An 18,910-nucleotide genomic window follows, 5' to 3' on the forward strand; every position below is an offset into this window, starting at 1 on the left:
AGAGGACTGTCAGAAATTGAAGACCTCATAGAGGAAATGAGGGTCGGGGAGTGTGGACATGGTACATGTTTGGCTGGGATATGCTGCAGAAGGCAACACAAAGCCGGGAATATGTTACATTTGGCTAGAAGAGATCACTACTATTAATCTAATCAATGTTCCCACTACAGATTGCTGAGGTCCAAGGGCCGCACATCATGTACCAAAGGGCTGCATGTGGACCTCGGGCCGCAGGTTGGGCACCAGGGTCCTATAGGCTCTCTGTTATGCATTGTTTATAATTATATTTGGACATGGAGGCAGGGCAGGTCTACCACTCCGGGGGGGGGGGGGGGGGTGATTACCCAAAATGGACTGCCATCTCTAATGACATGAAACCTCCCAACTCTCCTGTTACCCCAGAGACCATGTACACTTACACCTCTTGCACACTGCAGCTTGAAAAAGCTCAGTACAACGTTTGTTTTTGTTTTTTTTTACTGAGGTAAAATGTAGCCCATTATTTACAATGTGTCTGTGCGCACAGGCGCCTAAACAAGCCTGGCGTATTCCTCTCAGTAAAAAAAAATGAAAAATCAGCATTTTTGATCAGTAATTTATGGTGCGTGCGAAAACACGCAAATGCACACAAATACGTACATATGAGGATAAATATTAGAGTTTTCCCTAAGAATATATTGTGCGCACAAATGCGCAAACACGCACAAATAAGTGCAGGAATATAAGCAAATATGCGTAAAATAAACTCCTGAAAAGTACGTCCAAAAAAGCAGATGCTCAAACATCAGGACCATGTGCAAGAGACCAGGGCTGCTGTCAGAAACCACAGGGCCCAAAGAGAACAAAGTTTACCATGCTTCAGTTATGAATGAACACAGTGATTGGTACTGATCACTCATTGTGTTCATTCAGGAAAGGTAGGGGCTGGTAAATGTGAGGAGGGAAGCCAGCAGCACAGTGGGGGGCACACAGGGGTGCCTGGGAAGCATGGGGAAATGTATAGTGCAAAGGGAGGGTGATGGGTGTGGTGGGGGGCAATTACTGGAAACGATCCCCTGTATGGCTCTCTCTACAGCAGCTGAAAGCCAGTGGGTAACGAGAGGAGGAAAAGCCAGCTTTCAGCTGCTGCGGAGAGAGTCATACAGAGGATCGGTTCCAGTAATCCAGTAATTACCCCCCCACCGTGCCGATCACCCTCCCTGCCCACATCCGATTCACCCAGCTGCCTGGGCCCCCCTGCTGGCTTGGACCCTATACAGGAGGACTGGTGGTACCCCCTTATCCGCGGCCCTGCAAGAGGCCTTCAGCAGCTTAATGGCAGTGTTTTTTTTATTCCTGAAAAGAAATAGATGCTTTTTTTTAAACTTTTGTTTCTGCTGCACCATTAATTTCGGTGTGAACTATACCTGGAATACATATAGGAAAACACTTCCAGTCCTGGCAGGATTTGGGGGGGAATCTCCCCAAAGATGAAAGAAGCTGCAATAAATTCCCTTCCCTCATCTGCCCCAAACAGTTTTGTGATTTTTTTGCTATTCACGCCAAAGTAGACAGTTTTGGGTTTTTTTTAATAAGAAATCTTTATTTTACACAGTAAAAATAAGAAACGTTGGCTGTCCTAGGAGACTCTCTTGCTGACTCTCTTGTAGACGATGTCTTTTACAGTCATAACCTGAAAGAAAACAACAGACGGAGTTTACTCATTATTAATCAAAAAATGATGTAAAAACATATACTCTGAATTTACTCTGACACTAGGCTCACACCTAAGCGTTTTCCACAGCGTTTTGTAGAAACGCACTACGGTCCATTTAACATGATTTCCTATGGGACAGGTTCACATCTCCGCGTTTTCACCCTGTGCGTTTTTTGGAAAGGGTCACGGACTTTTTTAACAACTTCAAGTCCGGACACTTTCAGCCCCCTTCCTGTCCAGGCCAATTTTCAGCTTTCAGTGCTATCACACTTTGAATGACAATTGCGCGGTCATGCAACACTGTACCCATATGAATTTGTTTAGCATTTATTTGAGACAGATAAAACTTTATTTTGGTGGTATTTATTCACCACTGGGATTTTTATTTTTCTGCTATATAAGTGGAAAAGTCCAAACATTTTGAAAAAAAAAGTGTTTTTCTTATAACATTTTGCAAATAAATAATCTTTCTTCATATATCTTGGCCAAAATGTATTCAACTATCTTTTTAGTAAAAAAAAAATAACCCAAATTAGTTTATATTCAAAAATTATAATTTTTAAAAAATTTTTTTGACATTTGTATTTTATTTTTTTATATTATTATTTATGTTTTTTTAACTTACTTGTCACCCTAGCAGTACAGTGTCAATTCCCACCATTGGGGAGAATTCCCTGTCTCAATGACACCATGGTGACACTGTACTACTTGTGGGGGGTGATGAAGATTTTTTTTTTTTTACACTGATTGCTTTTACACCCATTAAGGCTGTAATAGCAATCATTTCTCCTTCTCTCTGGCTGCATTCTTGTAGCCATTGAGAAATACTGTGTGAGCTGTGATTGGTCACAACTTGTCACATGGTATAAGGCTGTTGTGAATAGCCTTGTACCATGTGACCTCTGTGATCATTCACAGATTTCACAAGTAGTAAGCAATGATGTCAGAAGTGACATCTTGCTTACTACTATTCATATGATCACTGATTGGCCAATCAGTGAACACATGATCAGGACCTCGTATAGCGTTTGGTGTTCCACTGCTCCACTGTTTCCAGAGGACAGAGTGGTCACCTGATTGTGGTGCAGCACACACAAGCAGGGAGTGGGGAGAATGTTTAAAAACGGCCATCCGCCTCTGCACTGCTCCCGTCCGGCCGTTTATATACATGGGCGGGACGGCAAGTGGTTAAATGCAAAAAGTTGCATTTTTGGCTCTATAGACTGCAATGGAAATGATACAGAAAAGCATGTAATGTGTTTTTGCTGCCTTTTTGCATTTTAAATATGCCTAGCAACAAGAACCCACCCCCCCCCCCCCCGCATCAAAAACAAATGTGCAAAAACGCAACGCAAAACGCACTGCAGAAACGGATTAAATGCAAATTGCATAGGTGTTAACCTAGCCTGATGTCACATGCAATTACTTCTGATCAAACCCAACTTCAGACAGAATTATTTTTTATGGTTCAAGCCCCTTTCAGATTTGTATTGCTGTCTATGACACCATTGGGGAGATTTCCCTGTCTCAATGACACTTGTTCTGCCTCACCCACATGTATTTTTCCGTTGCTGTACTGAACTGAATCAAGTTACTATTGCTTGATGTGCGGTGGGTTTGGACCATTCCAACTATTTTACTTCATGGTTTGTCCTCCCTTTCTGTCCCTGTTTCTTCCATGTTCCCTCAGTGAGTGTTAGTCCTTTGCAGAGACAGGACTCAGGCAAGTCAGTGGGGTTGATTTACTAAAGGCAAATAGGTTGTGCACTCCAAGTGAAAGTGCAGTGGCTCTAGATCTGAGACGGACATGCAAAGAAAATAAAAAAAAAAACCAGCATTTTTACTTGCACATGATCGGATGAAAGAAATCAGCAGAGCTTCACCTCATTTCAGAGCTTCCCCTCGGATCTAAAGCAGCTGCACTTGCAGTACACAGTATATTTACTTCTAGGAAGTCAACCCCAGTGTCTTCTTACACTTCAAAGAATTGGAAAACATCCCATGTACTGCAATTATCTGAAGTAAAACTGTGTTGGATTCAAATTCTGTGTCTTGTAAGGCCTCATGCACACTGGACCTTAACCGCTTGCCAGCCGCCCTATGGCAGACAGCATGTATATATGCGTGATATTGCATGTCTGGGTAGGGGTGCTACTCACGCCTCCATTAGCAGCTACAGCTGTTGATCACCGGGTCCCGGCCGGTGACTACCCGCCGCCAACTGGCGATCACCGAGTATCACTGACTGGGGAGAGGTCTGTATGTAAAGAATACAGATCTCTCCCCTCTCAGTTCCAGCACGCTGCTTTGTATGGCTCTGCACCGCCCCTTCTTTCCCTCTTCTCTCCCTGGCACCGGCATCTCAACTGTGGGCACCAGGCTGTGACAGCTTCACAGCCGGGTGCCCACTGCGCATGCGCGAGTCGCGCTGCACATCCTGATTGGTCCGGCCGTCTTCTGGGACCTGTGAAGGTTACCAGGAGACTGTGGGAGGAAGGAGCCTGTAACTGTCAAAAGGTGCCAAATATAGCAGTGGAGGGGGGAAGGAGGCAAACAAGCGGAGCTTCCACTTTTGGGTGGAACTCCACTTTAAGTGTAACGGTGGGCAGTGGTATCCCGAGGCAGGTGCGATGGGGGTGCGCGCTGCACCGGGTGACACCTACCGCACGGGGTGACACAGGACCTGCTCCACGAAAAGGTAAGTTGTAAAGCAAGCTGACGATCCCCGCAGGATGGATCGGATCTGCAGATTGGGGAGCATAATGGATCGGACTCCGATCCATTATGCTCAATCCGCAGATCCGATCCATCCTGCGGGGATCGTCGGCATGCAACCTATATGGGGTGACACTGGACCCGCTCCATGAAAAGGTAAGTTGTAAAGAAAGCTGACGATCCCCGCAGGTTGGATCGGATCTGCGGATTGGGGAGCATAATGGATCGGAGTCCGATCCATTATGTTCAATCCGCAGATCTGATCCATTCTGCGGGGATCGTCGGAGGGGGTGTCACCAAGTGTTACCGCACCGGGTGACACCAATCCTAGGGACACCCCTGACTGTGGGACATATCAATGAAGTTTGGTTATCAGTATCAGCAATACTGTCGTTCCACTGCCCACCAGCGTTTGCATTCTATTCCATTATAATGATTCCAGAGCTGCATCCATTTGTATCTTTTATATCTGCCCTGACGTCAGGTATGGATTATCGCACAAATCTTACATTGGTTAGAAGATCGCCAGAAAGTTCGGTGACAGAGGTGACTCCTTTCAGTTTCACGACAAGCTTGTCACCCTCTAGATTGACGGTAGTCTGAAACAGACAATAGAGTATGTAATCTTTATGTTTTTATAAATAATATTTCTTTTACCTTTTATAAATAAATGTTTTATCAATCAAACATGAGAAATATGGAGGCAGACCTTTGTCTGGAAATGCTAGCTTCCTGGCTGCCTGTGGCTGCAGTACTTACTGACCCGGAACAAGCCTGCAGATCAGAAATATCAGAGCGCAGCAAGAACTCCCAGTCCGTGTACTTTGTCCAGGCCAATGATCCAGAAGGGACTGAAGCCATGAGAACATGGTGGCCCGGCAATGTGCATTTTCAGCAATTGCATCCTGCATCTTTATCTCAGTACAGATTTCCTTTCATTTTTTTTTCTTTTTTGATGAACTGCAATTTCTGTTATTTTTGGGAAAAGGGGCACCCGATATCTTTCTACAAACAGGAATATGCGTACAGGTGCTCAAAAGCCAATTCCAATAGAAACTGATATTCCAGTTTGCGGTGACCATAGACCTTACAATCTAATTTCACAATGTCTTTAAGGCTCCATTCACATCTGTGCATTTTGAATCCCATTTGAAAGAACCCTTAGGCTCCGTTCACATCTGGGCGTTTTCAATCGCAGGCGATTTCAAAGTGCTCTCCTAAAATAAAAAATTGCACAATGTAGATTTCAAATGCCATTCATTTTAACGGCACTTAAATATGCGGTGTGCTTCTGCCGGGTTTGTCATGTGATAAATCGCGCTGCAATCGCAGAAAACAGCATCAAGAAAAGGTTTGACGCCAAAATAGAGCAGGAGCTTCTTTTGGGTGACAAGCTTCACCCGATGCAGTTTGCTGTGATTTCAGCACGATTTGTTGCATGACAATCACAGCAGAGCTGCACCTCGTTTTTGGTTGCCATTAAAATGAATGGCATCTGCAATTTGCATACTGCGATTTGTCATTTTAGTAGAGTGTTTTTAAATTGAAGGCAGAATCGCGACAATTCTGCCCGAAATTCAAAACACTTAGATGTGAACTGAGCCTAAGGGTCCATTCAAATGGGCTTTCTAATTAGGTCCATCTTATTAAGGGTCTTGTGTGGGTTTATGGGCCAGTGCACATAAATGGATCAGAAGACTATCCAGGTCTAGAAAATTAAAACTGCATCCTTCTTGGTTTTTCTGGATCTAAACATCTCTTAGATTGTAAGCTCCAAGGAGCAGGGCCCTCCTAACCCTGTTGTATTGAACTGTATTGTTGCTGTATTGTCTCCTGTTATATTGTAAAGTGCTGAGCAAACTGTTGGCGCTATATAAATCCTGCATAATAATAATAATAATAATGACAGAGGTAGCCTGATGTAAACAAAGACATGTTTGTTTACATCTGGATGCCCATAGAGTCATCACGGGTCCGCCACGTCCAATGTCAACCTGTGGACACAAACCGAACAGGTATGGCTGTAAAAAAAAAAAGGACATCTGCCCGTTCTGCTCCAGTTTAGCAAGGGATCTGCTCATGGATCGCTTGCTGAAGTGAATGGATGAAGCCCATGTGAAAGGGTCCATAAGCGGTTCATATGCTATACAACCTGATTGTACAACCTCTGTACAGTCTTCTTTAGATCTACTAAAACTATGCAACATGAGGACAAACCTAAGCAATGAATTGTATTTGTATCCAATCAGGCACTACACAGTTGATTGTAGATCGCAAGGAGATTTTTCATTCAGATTGTATAGGGTTTGGTCAGCTTTAGATTTGCCAGAACAATGTGTAATATAAGCAGAATAATGCCAGACCCCTTGTGATGTTCTATGTATTTGGTGGACCTGCACTTTGCTGGGTTACTTCTGGACCAGGGTCTTCTCGCTGTTGCGCTCACTACTTGGAACATCGGTTACTGAGGACCCTTGGCTGGCCCTCCTGCACTTTAAACCCTTGAACATTACTAAACGCCAATTTCAGTTGGTCCACTTTGTCCTACTAACGTCTAAACTTACAATTTCTAAGGGGTGGAAGAGGCAATTCACCCATTTTTCAGAAGGTGGCTCTCGCCTGGTTGGCATTATTTTTAATGAGCAATTGACTAGTATTCTTACTAATACTCATGCTAAATTTCTTCAAACCTAGAGCCCATGGCTCACATGCCAACATCCATCGATTCCTTTGGCGAGCCTGACAATCACATAAGTGGCCTCCCAGTGAGAGGAACACTCCCTGTGTCACATCCCCCTCCCATTCCTCTCCCCCTTTCTTTTCTTCCTATTTCTTTTTCCAATGGAACCTAAGTTTCCGTTACCAGACAGATACCATGTCTGTCCCCCAGGTTAATCAATATTATCGGCCTTATGGCTGCCATCTCCTTCATTGTTTTGCTATATTGACCAATCATTGACAGTGGCACCTTACTGTTTGTATGATTTATGTAATGATCATGTCTTTGTCAGTATATTGGTTGCAGTTTTTAGGCATCAATTTGAACACTGATTTGTATCTCTCTTTAAAACAAAACAAAACATATTGAAAAGAAGTATAAGCAGAATAAACTATAGCTTTGAATACAGCTTCACATGTGTACCTTGATCTTCTCATCAGTCAGTGTTTCTAAATCAGTCTCCTCGCCAATAGTGAACTCATTAAGTAGGATTTTGGGCCCTGTGGTCACTTTGATCACAAAGTGATTCCCAGTCTGCACAATTTCTGTCACACTCTTCACATCTTTTCCTTTCTGGATCAAATCATCAGGAAGACCTGCAGAAATAGAGAGATCCCATGATCTTCAGATAATTTGGCCTACAAATGTGGATGACCAAGCTGACCGTTCATGCCTCTCAGCACCACCATTATACCTTATACATCCTGGGCACATACTGCCCTAAGCGTAAGTATGACATGGCTATATAGTGAATGGTGGGCTTGTCACATGAATATATGATACTATCCCTTATAAAGTCAAATGGAGAATCAAGGGTTCCCAATATGGCCTGCAAGGGGCTGGGCTGTGGAAACATTGCGATTTTTATGTGCCTAAATATCACTCAAACTGAGAAAAACATCAATAAAAGCACATTTTTATTTTCATATTAAAATAGACACATTATAAAAGCATATATTATCAGCTGCAATTCCAACATGAAAAATATACAATGAGACAAAAGTAGAACAGGTGGATTAACGCGTTTTGCCCAAAAAAGAGCTTCTTCAGGATCCTCTTGGTTGTTCATTATAGCAGTGTAGCCAAAAATATTGGTGCCAGAGATAAAAGAACAAATGATGAAAAGAAAAGAGCAGCATTTGGGGAATGTAACCCTACAGCACCAGATACAATGTCTTTGGCCTTTATCAACGTCATACATAGATCCCAATGTAAAGAGCCAGCAAGATATTTCCTGAATATGAATATATATATAATAACAGTCACTGCAATATAAGGGAATACAGGGCTGGATCTAGCCAGTCTGATGTGGGAGTTCAATAAAAAATGTCGAGGGGGGGGAGGGGGGGGGGCAGAGAATAGGGAGGTCATCAGGGCAGTGTACAGAGGTCAGCAGCACTGAGGATAGGGGACAGCAGGGCAGAGGACAGGGGTCAAAACTGGCAGGGCAGAGGACAGGAGTCACTGCTTGCAGGGCAGAGGACAGGGATTACTGCTGGCAGGGCAAAGGACAGGGGTCTCAACTGGCAGGGCAGAGGACAGGAGTCACTGCTGGCAGGGCAGAGGACAGGAGTTAATGCTGGCATGGCAGAGGACAGGGGTCACTGCTGGCAGGGCAGAGGACAGGAGTTAATGCTGGCAGGGCAGAGGACAGCAGTCACTGCTGGCATGGCAGAGGACAGGGGTCACTGCTGGCAGGGCAGAGGACAGGGGTCACTGCGGGCAGGGCAGAGGACAGGAGTCAATGTTGGCAGGGCAGAGGACAGGGGTCAATGTTGGCAGGGCAGAGGACAGGAGTCAATGTTGGCAGGGCAGAGGACAGGGGTCACGGCTGGCAGGGCAGAGGACAGGAGTCAATGCTGGCAGGGCAGAGGACAGGGGTCACGGCTGGCAGGGCAGAGGACAGGGGTCACGGCTGGCAGGGCAGAGGACAGGGGTCACGGCTGGCAGGGAAGAGGACAGGGGTCACGGCTGGCAGGGCAGAGGACAGGGGTCACGGCTGGCAGGGCAGAGGACAGGGGTCACGGCTGGCAGGGCAGAGGACAGGGGTCACGGCTGGCAGGGCAGAGGACAGGGGTCACTGCTGGCAGGGCAGAGGACAGGGGTCACGGCTGGCAGGGCAGAGGAGAGGGGTCACGGCTGGCAGGGCAGAGGACAGGGGTCACAGCTGGCAGGACAGGGGTCACTGCTGACAGGGCAGAGGAGAGGGGTCACAACTGGCAGGGCAGAGGACAGGGGTCACGGCTGGCAGGGCAGAGGACAGGGGTCACGGCTGGCAGGGCAGAGGACAGGGGTCACTGCAGGCAGGGCAGAGGACAGGGGTCACTGCTGGCAGGGCAGAGGACAGGAGTCATTTGTGCATATGTAACAAAAACCAGCAGATACACAGATAACTGGCTTCTGTTTTGGTTTAGTGCTATGCATATCCTTTAAATCTTAATTTCTTGCATATAGAAGCACTATTACACACATTAACCCCACATACTGTACCTATAGTTTGCTTTTATGTTGTTGGATACTGTGTGCTTTATAACGATCACAGTCTTATTAGGCAGTTTATGCCTCAATCTAGGGCCTGGCTGACACCTATGCATTTTATTGTGCATTTTGGGCTTTGCAGAAATGCACTAGTGTCCATTTAACATGGTTTCCTATAAGACAGGATCACATCTGTGCGATTTCAGCTGCTGCGTTTTTGGAAGGGGTCAGAGAGTTTTTTCTCGCAGAAGATTGCATTTTGGTGCTATAGACGTCAATGGAACATCACCAAAAATGCAACTGTTGTGTTTTTGGTGAGTTTTTGACGCGTTTTTGTCAATAGGAAAGTATTGAGTGCGACTTTGCTGCAACTTTACACTCTCTGGCAGTTAAGTCCCGTCAAAGTAGTGCATCGACTTTGAAAAAGTTCTTGCACTACTTTGGTGCAACTTTGAGTGCCAGAGAGTGTAAAGTTGCATTAAATTCGCAGTCAATACTTTCCTATTGACAAACCCCCCCACAAAACACACTGCAAAACGTTGCAGAAAAGTGCATCAATCGCAACACACACAGGTGTGAACCAGACCTTATGGGGTAATCTCATTCAGAAATGAAAAACTACAGCTAACTGCAGATTAAAGCTAGGCTGTGATTAGCACCATGGACACTCCATCACAGGTATAATCAAACCTGCTGGCAGCTGCTAATAGTAGCACAGGTTCAATCAGCTCCTTTATGTCTATTTGACCCCCATTCCTCTCATTACTTACTGTGGTGCTACAAGGAAATAATTAAAGCCCAACTCCAGAAAACTTGACAATGGTCCCTTGCAGTGGGACTGCTTGGGTACTGCTATGGTTCCTTGCTCATTTAGGACTAGGGGGACTTACTTCCCCAATCTTCTGCTCCTCTGCACTGCTAGACCAGTCCCCAGTTCATCTTCTCTACACTCCTGCAGTCTAAAGGTCCTGACACCATCAAGACCAATACATGGTCTGTAGCCCTGCACAGGACGTGATGACATCAAGGGACAGTCTATTGCTGGAGTATGGGGGGGTGCTGCCTGCCTGGGGAACCAAGGATCGGGCAAGCACTCTTCCTTATGCTAAACAAGCAATTAACTCTTAATTAGGCCCCACTACAAGGGATCATTTTCTAATTTCCTGGAATCGGGATTAAGGAGACTTCACCAGAAGCCGCTGCACATAAAAATAAAAAAACTGAAATAATTTATAACTGTACCAAAAACCTGATTTTGGGCTAACCTGTTTCTAATGTCATAATAAAAAGAGATGCTAGTTACATGTATTTGTACAAGGATACTGTATATGTGAAACCACACACTACTATCAAAGTGCCCCTGCTGATACAGTCCTACTATAATCTATAGGGGGAGTGGTATTAAGACATGTTCATCCACTCCCTCATCATATCACGACTCGACTACTGCAACTCCCTCCTCACTGGCCTGCCTCGCCGCTGGCTATCCCCACTTCAGTCGATCCTGAATACGGCTGCCAGACTCATTCACCTTTTCCGTTTATGCCACCCCCCTCTGCCACTCTCTCCACTGGCTTCCGATTGCACAATGAATCAAATTCAAAATCCTAACACTGACGTACAAAGCTGTCCACCATACTGCCCCGAACTACATCACTGACCTAATATCCAAGTACCACCCAACACGCACACTCCGATCCTCACAAGACCTCCTTCTCTCTAGTTCCTTGGTCTCCTCCTCCCATGCCCGCCTCCAGGACTTCTCCAGGGTGTCACCCATCCTCTGGAACTCCCTGCCCCAACCCATCAGATTATCACCTACTCTCCTCACCTTTAGGCGCACTCTGAAAACCCACCTCTTCAGGGAAGCCTACCCCACCCCCTGCTAACTTGCCAACCTCCTCCACTCTTCCTACCACTCCATCCCCCACAGCTATCTCCTCCTGTGCTACCATCCCCTCCCTCCTAGATTGTAAGCTCGAAAGAGCAGGGCCCTCAATTCCCTCATGTTTTGCATTGCATTGGTATTGTTCTGTCACATGTTCTGTCCCCCATTGTAATGTACAGCGCTGAGCAAACTATTGGCGCTTTATAAATACTGTATAATATTAATAATAATAATGTTCAAAATGAATGAACTGAGAAAAAAACATACCAGGAGATTACCCAGACCTGTAGGAGAGAGGATCCCAACACTATAAGGAGTATTTTTGGATACTATGATGATTCATTTATTGTAAGCAAATGAGAGAAGCTTGTGAATAAATAGCAGACCCCACTGTCTTATTTCTGGGGGAAGGTCTCTCCACCCATTGAACACAATGGGGCTTGTTAAAAATCAGTAATATAGTCAAGAACTCTGCTGTCTGGGAATCAGTTGAGTGGCCTCCAATGACATTTAATTCTGTGTGCCTGTTATGTTTAAATTTTGGGTTTTGCCACTAAAGACAGAGCCTGGGGGAATATCACAGGTCAACCAAATGAACTATACAGCATGTACATGTGCAGTTTTTTTCTTGGCCCGCTATGCTACCCAAATAAATGGACCTTCTAGGCTGGTTTTTAGGTGGTGGGGTCTTTGACAAGCAGTCTGGTTTGAACAATTTCACTTCTTGATAGGCAACTAACCCTTCAGGACTAATAACTTTCTTCGACGGGTCTGTTCTTTGCCTGTTTATGGTACCAATGAATTATTTTAACAAAAGAATCTTTTTTTTTTTTTTTAAATCAAAATTTAGCATATTAAGGGTCCATGCACACTGACTTGAAAAATACGCCTGTGCTCTTGGCAGAAAAAAACCCTCTAATTTTGAGCATTTTTTTGCACTAGCATTTAGGAGCATTTAGCATTTTTTTCTGCCAGAAATATGCTCTCAAAAACACAAAACAAAATTTTTTTTTCTGCCTCTAAACCTTGAGCTTAAAATATGCCTCTAAACCAGTGTTTCTCAACCTTTTTTCAGTCAAGGCACCCTTTAAAATTATGGACAGTCTTGAGGCACCCCATTCTAAAATGTGAAAACCTATTCTCATAGATTTATATAACGCAGCAACATCCACACATGTACGACACCCAACATTAGAGGTGATTTATTCTTCCACAGCAAATACACTTTTACACACTGGTACTGACTAGTATTCCAATGTTTCTCTTCTCCCTCAGTTTTTCTCCATCACTGAGCTAATGCTAGTCAAACTAGGATGTGCAGGCAGCTGACATCCTCTTTATCAATTGATGATGTCATTAGTTGTTAGGACGCTGGCAGCTAGAAGGTTGTGATGGTGCACAATGAAAATCTGTGACTTTGTGTAACTAAAAGGTCGGCTTGTTCCATCCGCTGGCATGTTTCCAAGTTTTGGGCAATTTTTAGATATTTTGCCAAGGCACCCCTGAAGAAACCTCAGGCACGGTTGGAAATTTGGAGGGTTGTACTAGAAGGAGTGATTTGGAGGTGGATTTGTGTTAGGGAGAGGGATTGGGAGGGGTAGGGAGGATTTATACTAATAGGGAAGATTGAGGAGGGTTGTGCTAGGAGGGGAAATTGGGGGCAAAATTAGTGCTACAAGAGTGGATTTGGGAGAATTGTGCTGGGAGAGGGGGATTTTGGTGGGGAGAGGCATTTTGCTCAGAGGGGAAATTTCAGGGATATAGGATTCATGCTAGGAGGGGAGACTTGGGGAGGGAGCTGAGAGGGGTACATTTTTTTGTTTAGGGAGAATTTTGACTTGTAAGGAGAATTTTTGCTTAGGTGGTAAGTGTGAACATTAGTGCTTACATTTTTTTTCTGGAGTAGAGGGAGGGGATTTTTGCTGACACACAATGCTCATACATTTGGGTGGGCGCTGTTTGGTATCTTTGCCTTCGGCGCTAGATGACCTTGTCCCAGAACTGTTACCATGCATGAGGTGTGTTGGGCTAGGTTCACATCATATACCAGCAATACCTAGTATTGCAGACAACATACAGTTGCCCCCCCCCCCTCATTCTACACATCAATGAATATCTTTAGTTTGCATTAGTAACAACTATACCAAAAAATGTCTTCTGATTGGTCACTGTACACTACACTTCCTGTATTACAGTACAGCCAATGTAGAATACATTTTCAAACTGAAGAGCAATGTGCAAAGTGAAGCAACCTATAGCAACCTGTTCCTAATGGTGCATTGAGGAAATATATCGTATATGAACATATATTGATATAAAATATGATTGGTTCCTGTGGGTAACTGCACCTTGATTATTATTGTTGTTTGCATTTACCTGGGAGGGGCAATAGTACAAACATATTTCAGTTGTGAAATACATTCCTAACAGGTAATCATCATTTAGTGGTATAACCCCATTGTAGATTAAGTTTATTGTTCTTTGTCTTTTTAATTACTACTTAAAATGGAATTTGTTAGGGCCCATTCATGCTTAAGGTAACAGTAAAAGTCATGTTATATTTTGTATCACATATCACAATTATTATTATACAGTATTTATAAAGCGCCAACAGTTCACTCAGTGCTGTACATTACAAAGGGGGACAGAACATGCGACAGTACAGTAACAATACAATGCGATACACGAGGGGTTCGAGGGCCCTGCTCACAATGCATGGTAATGTACGATACATTTCAGTGCCTTCAAGTGCATTCATTTTGATTGAATGGCACTTGAGCGCACCTACACGTTCTCCACAATGCACAACACTATCTGTGCATTGTGGGAGAAATATTTTATTTATCATCCATTCCTATCTGAATTGCTCTATTATGTCATATTAATTTTTAATTGTATGACTTTTTCTGTCAAAGACCAGTGAGCCTCCATACTTAAGACACTGTCCAAACTTTAAGATGAGCCCTATTCCTAAAATGTCCATTCGTATGTCTCAACTTTCTCTGATGGGTTAACTTTGCCATCTGCTGATTGGTCAATGTCTGTATAGTTATTGGTCAATTTGAATAAAATGCTTACTGGTTAACGTCAGTCTAATGGTATTGGTATGCTACATAACAGCCATTCTCAACCAGGGTTTTGTGTAATCCTAGGGGTCCTCCAGAAGTTGCTTGGGGTTCCTTGAGCTGTGGCTGATTGAACTCCTATGTAATGGTAACTACATAGTTTTGGGTCCAGTGTCATATGGCAGAGCCAACAGCATGACACCAAAATTTTTTTTCACTGTCTATAAAGGCAGCTTTCTGACCACCACAGTAAGGGGGGGCACTCTTTACATTGATGTCCAATATACAGGGCCTTCTTCTCACTGATCCCTATTCATTAATTTTAGCAGTGGTTCTCTGTGACCTGAAACTTTTTTCAAAGGTTCCCCTGGGATAAAAAAGGTGAGAAAGGCTGCTACATAATGACCCCCCCCCCAAGTAAAATAAATAATAGAATTTGTAACAACTATGTCAACGTTGGTTGATTCTTAACAGTTGCAATGCACCTAGTGGAAAAAAGAAAGGGTGCACATCCATTTAAAAAAAAGTTTGATGTGATGTGTAGGCTGCCTTACAGCTATGTATGTTAAAGAGATACTAAATGTTAATTTTTTTTCTGTAAACATGTTATACTTACCTGCTCTGTGCAGTGGTTTTGCACAGACCAGCCCGAATCCTCCTAGTCTCAGGCCCTCTGCCAAGCAGCTTGCTATAGGGGCACCCTAGCAGGCATGCTTCCGAGCCGCTGCTCCGTGTGTCCAATCACGCACGGAGCCGTGCTTCGGCCCTGCCCCTGTCTCCTCATTGGCTCACTGGCTGTAATTGACAGCAGTGGGAGCCAATGGCTCTTGCTGCTGTCTCAGACAGTGAGGAGGCAGTGACCCGACACAGCCAAGGTTCTCGTGCGCATGGCTGGATCAAGATGGGGCTCAGATAAGCATTAGGGGGGCTGCTGCCCACAGAAGGTTTCTACCTTCATACATAGAATGCTTGAAAGTAAAAAACCTTGAGCCTTTACAACCACTTTAATGTGGAAAATTCTGCTTGTTAATGTACATGTAGTAACGCAACTCAACACAATGGCACGATTTGAATGGGACCATATACATTTTGGCTCCTTCTTTCTGAATATTCCTTTTAATACAGTAAGTCACCTACCTATGAACAAGTGCGTTCATAAGTCCAATTTGTTCATAAGTCCAACAAAGTAAGCCTAGGCACCCAACTAATACAACTGGCTGTATAGTACAGTGTACTGCACTGTAAAAGCTGTATAATTAATATTATTATTATACAGGATTTATATAGTGCCAACGGTTTGCTCAAGCTAGAAATAAAGATAGTGTGCTCTATACAGAACTGTACTTTAAAGTACACAAAAGCACAACAACTTGTGGAGGATGCATGTACAGTACGTGACAATGTACCCCAGATGCATGAACTAACTTACGTGATTAGACATACGAACACATGTTTGCATCTTTAAATGTTTCCATCTTGAAGGTTCATATGTAGGGAACTTAATTTTTTTTAGACAATGAAGTCTGGAACTACTGCATGTATAATGCAGCATATACACTAGTGTAAATGTATGGCACAGTTTTTTTCTGTCCTGCTGTACTCACTACTTGTTTCTGGCTCATCCACTCTGCATTTGTTTTGGTGTTCTGCGGCTAGCTCGACCTTTGCCAAAAGCCTTGCAAATACTAGGTCTAAAAGAGAGTAGTGAGCTGACTGGCTCAGCATGCACTTTATGCTTGGGGGTTGGTGTGCTGTCGTGCTATTTGTTTAAGTGTTTGAACGTAGACAATCTTCCGCTTTCTAAAGCTTCAGCCAAGGGCAGAAAGGTGCCCAAAAAACACACGGCGATGGATGCACTTTTACAAATTAGCCCCTATGCACACCCGAGCAATTTGAAGCAATTTTCCAATAGGGCTTAATTGCTCGACACCAGATTCTATTCTGTCTGTTCACATGTGAGCAATGAACTGTCGCTAAACACTAAAAAATGTAGAGCTTCTATAGAGCATGATCTCCTCTTTTTGGTAAAAACTGCCTGAAAAACACGCAGTGTGGTGTGAACCAATTATTAACATGGCTTTACTGTGTTTTTTCAGTAAGACTACCCATTGCATTTCCCTGCTTCTTCATAAACAAATCTAATACAAAACAAATGCAAATGTGTAAAAAATGCTTGTCTTTACCAACTTTAACTAAACAAACTAGAAAGCAGAAGCTAACAAACAAACACAAAATTAAGCCCATGCATTGCCTTCTATTGTATTTCTCATACAGCTTAACAATTATATATAAAAAATAATCTATATATTGAACTGTATTGTTGCTGTATTATCTCCTGTTATATTGTAAAGCACTGAGCAAACTGTTGGCGCTATATAAATCCTGTATAATAATATATATATAAATAATCTATATATTGAACTGTATGTTGCTGTATTATCTCCTGTTATATTGTAAAGCACTGAGCAAACTGTTGGCGCTATATAAATCCTGTATAATATATATATATATATATATATATATATATAATGATTATATATAAATAATAATTGAGACAGTTAAAGTTGAAAATCCTGTTGGTATTACCAATAGCTTTCATGAAAGGCTCAAAGTTCTCCTGGGACTGCAGCTCGAAGGTTCCTGAGAAAGCCATCATAGAAGGAAGGGTTGCTGATCTGCTGCTGTGGAGAGTCAGAGAGTGAATGTGACACCTCTTCCTTCACTTCTCCTTATAACAGCCTTCTGTAATCTCTGTGATCAGCAATAAGGTGATGTCATTCACTTTACAACTAGGTTCACAGCCACATTGCTGTGCATTTGTTATGCTAAACACAATGTCATCACTTCTTGTGATAAAAATGGTTAGTTTGTCACTTGTACACCCACACAGCACAGAAGTATAATGCATAGATGGCAAGCATTCAATATGGGGCGTTTCCTATGACCCCTATAAAGAAAGAGATAGCCAAAGAACCGACAAACTTATAAATCATTCAAGGTCAATGCACATTTAAAAGATAAGAAAAAATATGTACCTAACAATATTTGCTAATGCATAGAAGCCGTGTGGTAATGGCAACAAGCTTTACACAATGTTGGTACATACCAATACAGAAGATGCAACAAAGTTGACCCTCCTTGAGAAAGGGGCATGTGACCCCGAAACATTAGGTTTGAGGCCTCAGTTCTATGCTTGCTGTGCCATTGGTAACTGTTGTCATTTTGCATTTTTTGCTGTATGTTGCACCTTTGTTTATACCTAGAGATGAGCGAATCGAACTTGGCGAAGTGGAATTCGTTTCGAATATTAGGAAAAATTTGATTCGCACCGAATCCGAAAATTAGCAAACTTCGGATGCACGAATCGAATTTTTCCCGATCGGCCGATTTTCATCCCTTCTACAGCCGGCAAAAAGTGTCCCTGCAGAGAGCTCCGCTATTTCTGACAGTTCTCTGACAGTTCCTTCACATTTACAGCGGTTGAAACATTGTATCTATTTGTTTCCATTTAGGATACAGATGTTTTTATTCGGAAACAAATAGATACAATGTTTCAACCGCTGTAAATGTGAAGGAACTGTCAGAGAACTGTCAGAAATAGCGGAGCTCTCTGCAGATACACTTTTTGCTGTACTGGAATTCTTCTTATTTTCATCCTACTTCTTCTTCTTCTTCTTCATCCTCTTCTTTTTCATCCTCATCCTCTTCTTCTTCTTCTTCATCCTCATCTTCTTCTTCTTCTTCTTCATCCTCATCTTCTTCTTCATCCTCATCTTCTTCATCCTCATCTTCTTCTTCATCCTCATCTTCTTCCTCATCCTCATCTTCTTCCTCATCCTCATCTTCTTCTTCTTCTTCATCTTCTTCATCATCATCTTCTTCATCATCTTCTTCTTCATCATCTTCTTCATCATCATCTTCTTCATCATCTTCTTCTTCTTCATCCTCATCTTCTTCTTCCTCATCCTCCTCTTCTTCTTCTTCATCTTCTTCTTCTTCATCCTCATCCTCTTCTTCTTCTTCCTCTTCTTCTTCATCATCTTCTTCTTCTTCTTCATCTTCTTCTTCATCCTCATCTTCTTCCTCATCCTCTTCTTCTTCGTCTTCTTCTTCTTCATCCTCATCTTCTTCTTCCTCATCTTCTTCTTCTTCTTCATCCTCATCCTCTTCTTCATCATCCTCATCTTCTTCTTCTTCATCATCTTCTTCTTCATCTTCTTCATCCTCATCATCTTCTTCTTCTTCTTCATCCTCATCCTCTTCTTCCTCATCCTCATCCTCTTCTTCTTCATCCTCATCCTCTTCTTCTTCCTCCTCATCTTCTTCTTCTTTTCTTCTTCATCCTCATC

General features: G+C 43.2%; 1 protein-coding gene across 1 annotated transcript; it reads right to left on the reverse strand.

The window, feature by feature from the left end:
- Positions 1 to 1,554: 1,554 nt before the first annotated feature.
- FABP1 (fatty acid binding protein 1) lies at positions 1,555 to 17,303 on the reverse strand. The gene is made up of 4 exons (XM_089692254.1): positions 17,148 to 17,303; positions 7,554 to 7,726; positions 4,921 to 5,010; positions 1,555 to 1,672 (listed from the first exon to the last, which is right to left on the reverse strand). Exons 1-4 carry the CDS (start codon positions 17,215 to 17,217, stop codon positions 1,619 to 1,621), a joined length of 387 nt encoding a protein of 128 aa, XP_089548380.1. The 5' UTR covers positions 17,218 to 17,303; the 3' UTR covers positions 1,555 to 1,618.
- Positions 17,304 to 18,910: the final 1,607 nt, after the last annotated feature.

Source organism: Staurois parvus, unplaced genomic scaffold, assembly GCF_062004578.1.
Source record: "Staurois parvus isolate SC_StPar_1 unplaced genomic scaffold, SC_StPar_1.0 ptg000581l, whole genome shotgun sequence".
NCBI classification, from domain to species: domain Eukaryota; kingdom Metazoa; phylum Chordata; class Amphibia; order Anura; family Ranidae; genus Staurois; species Staurois parvus.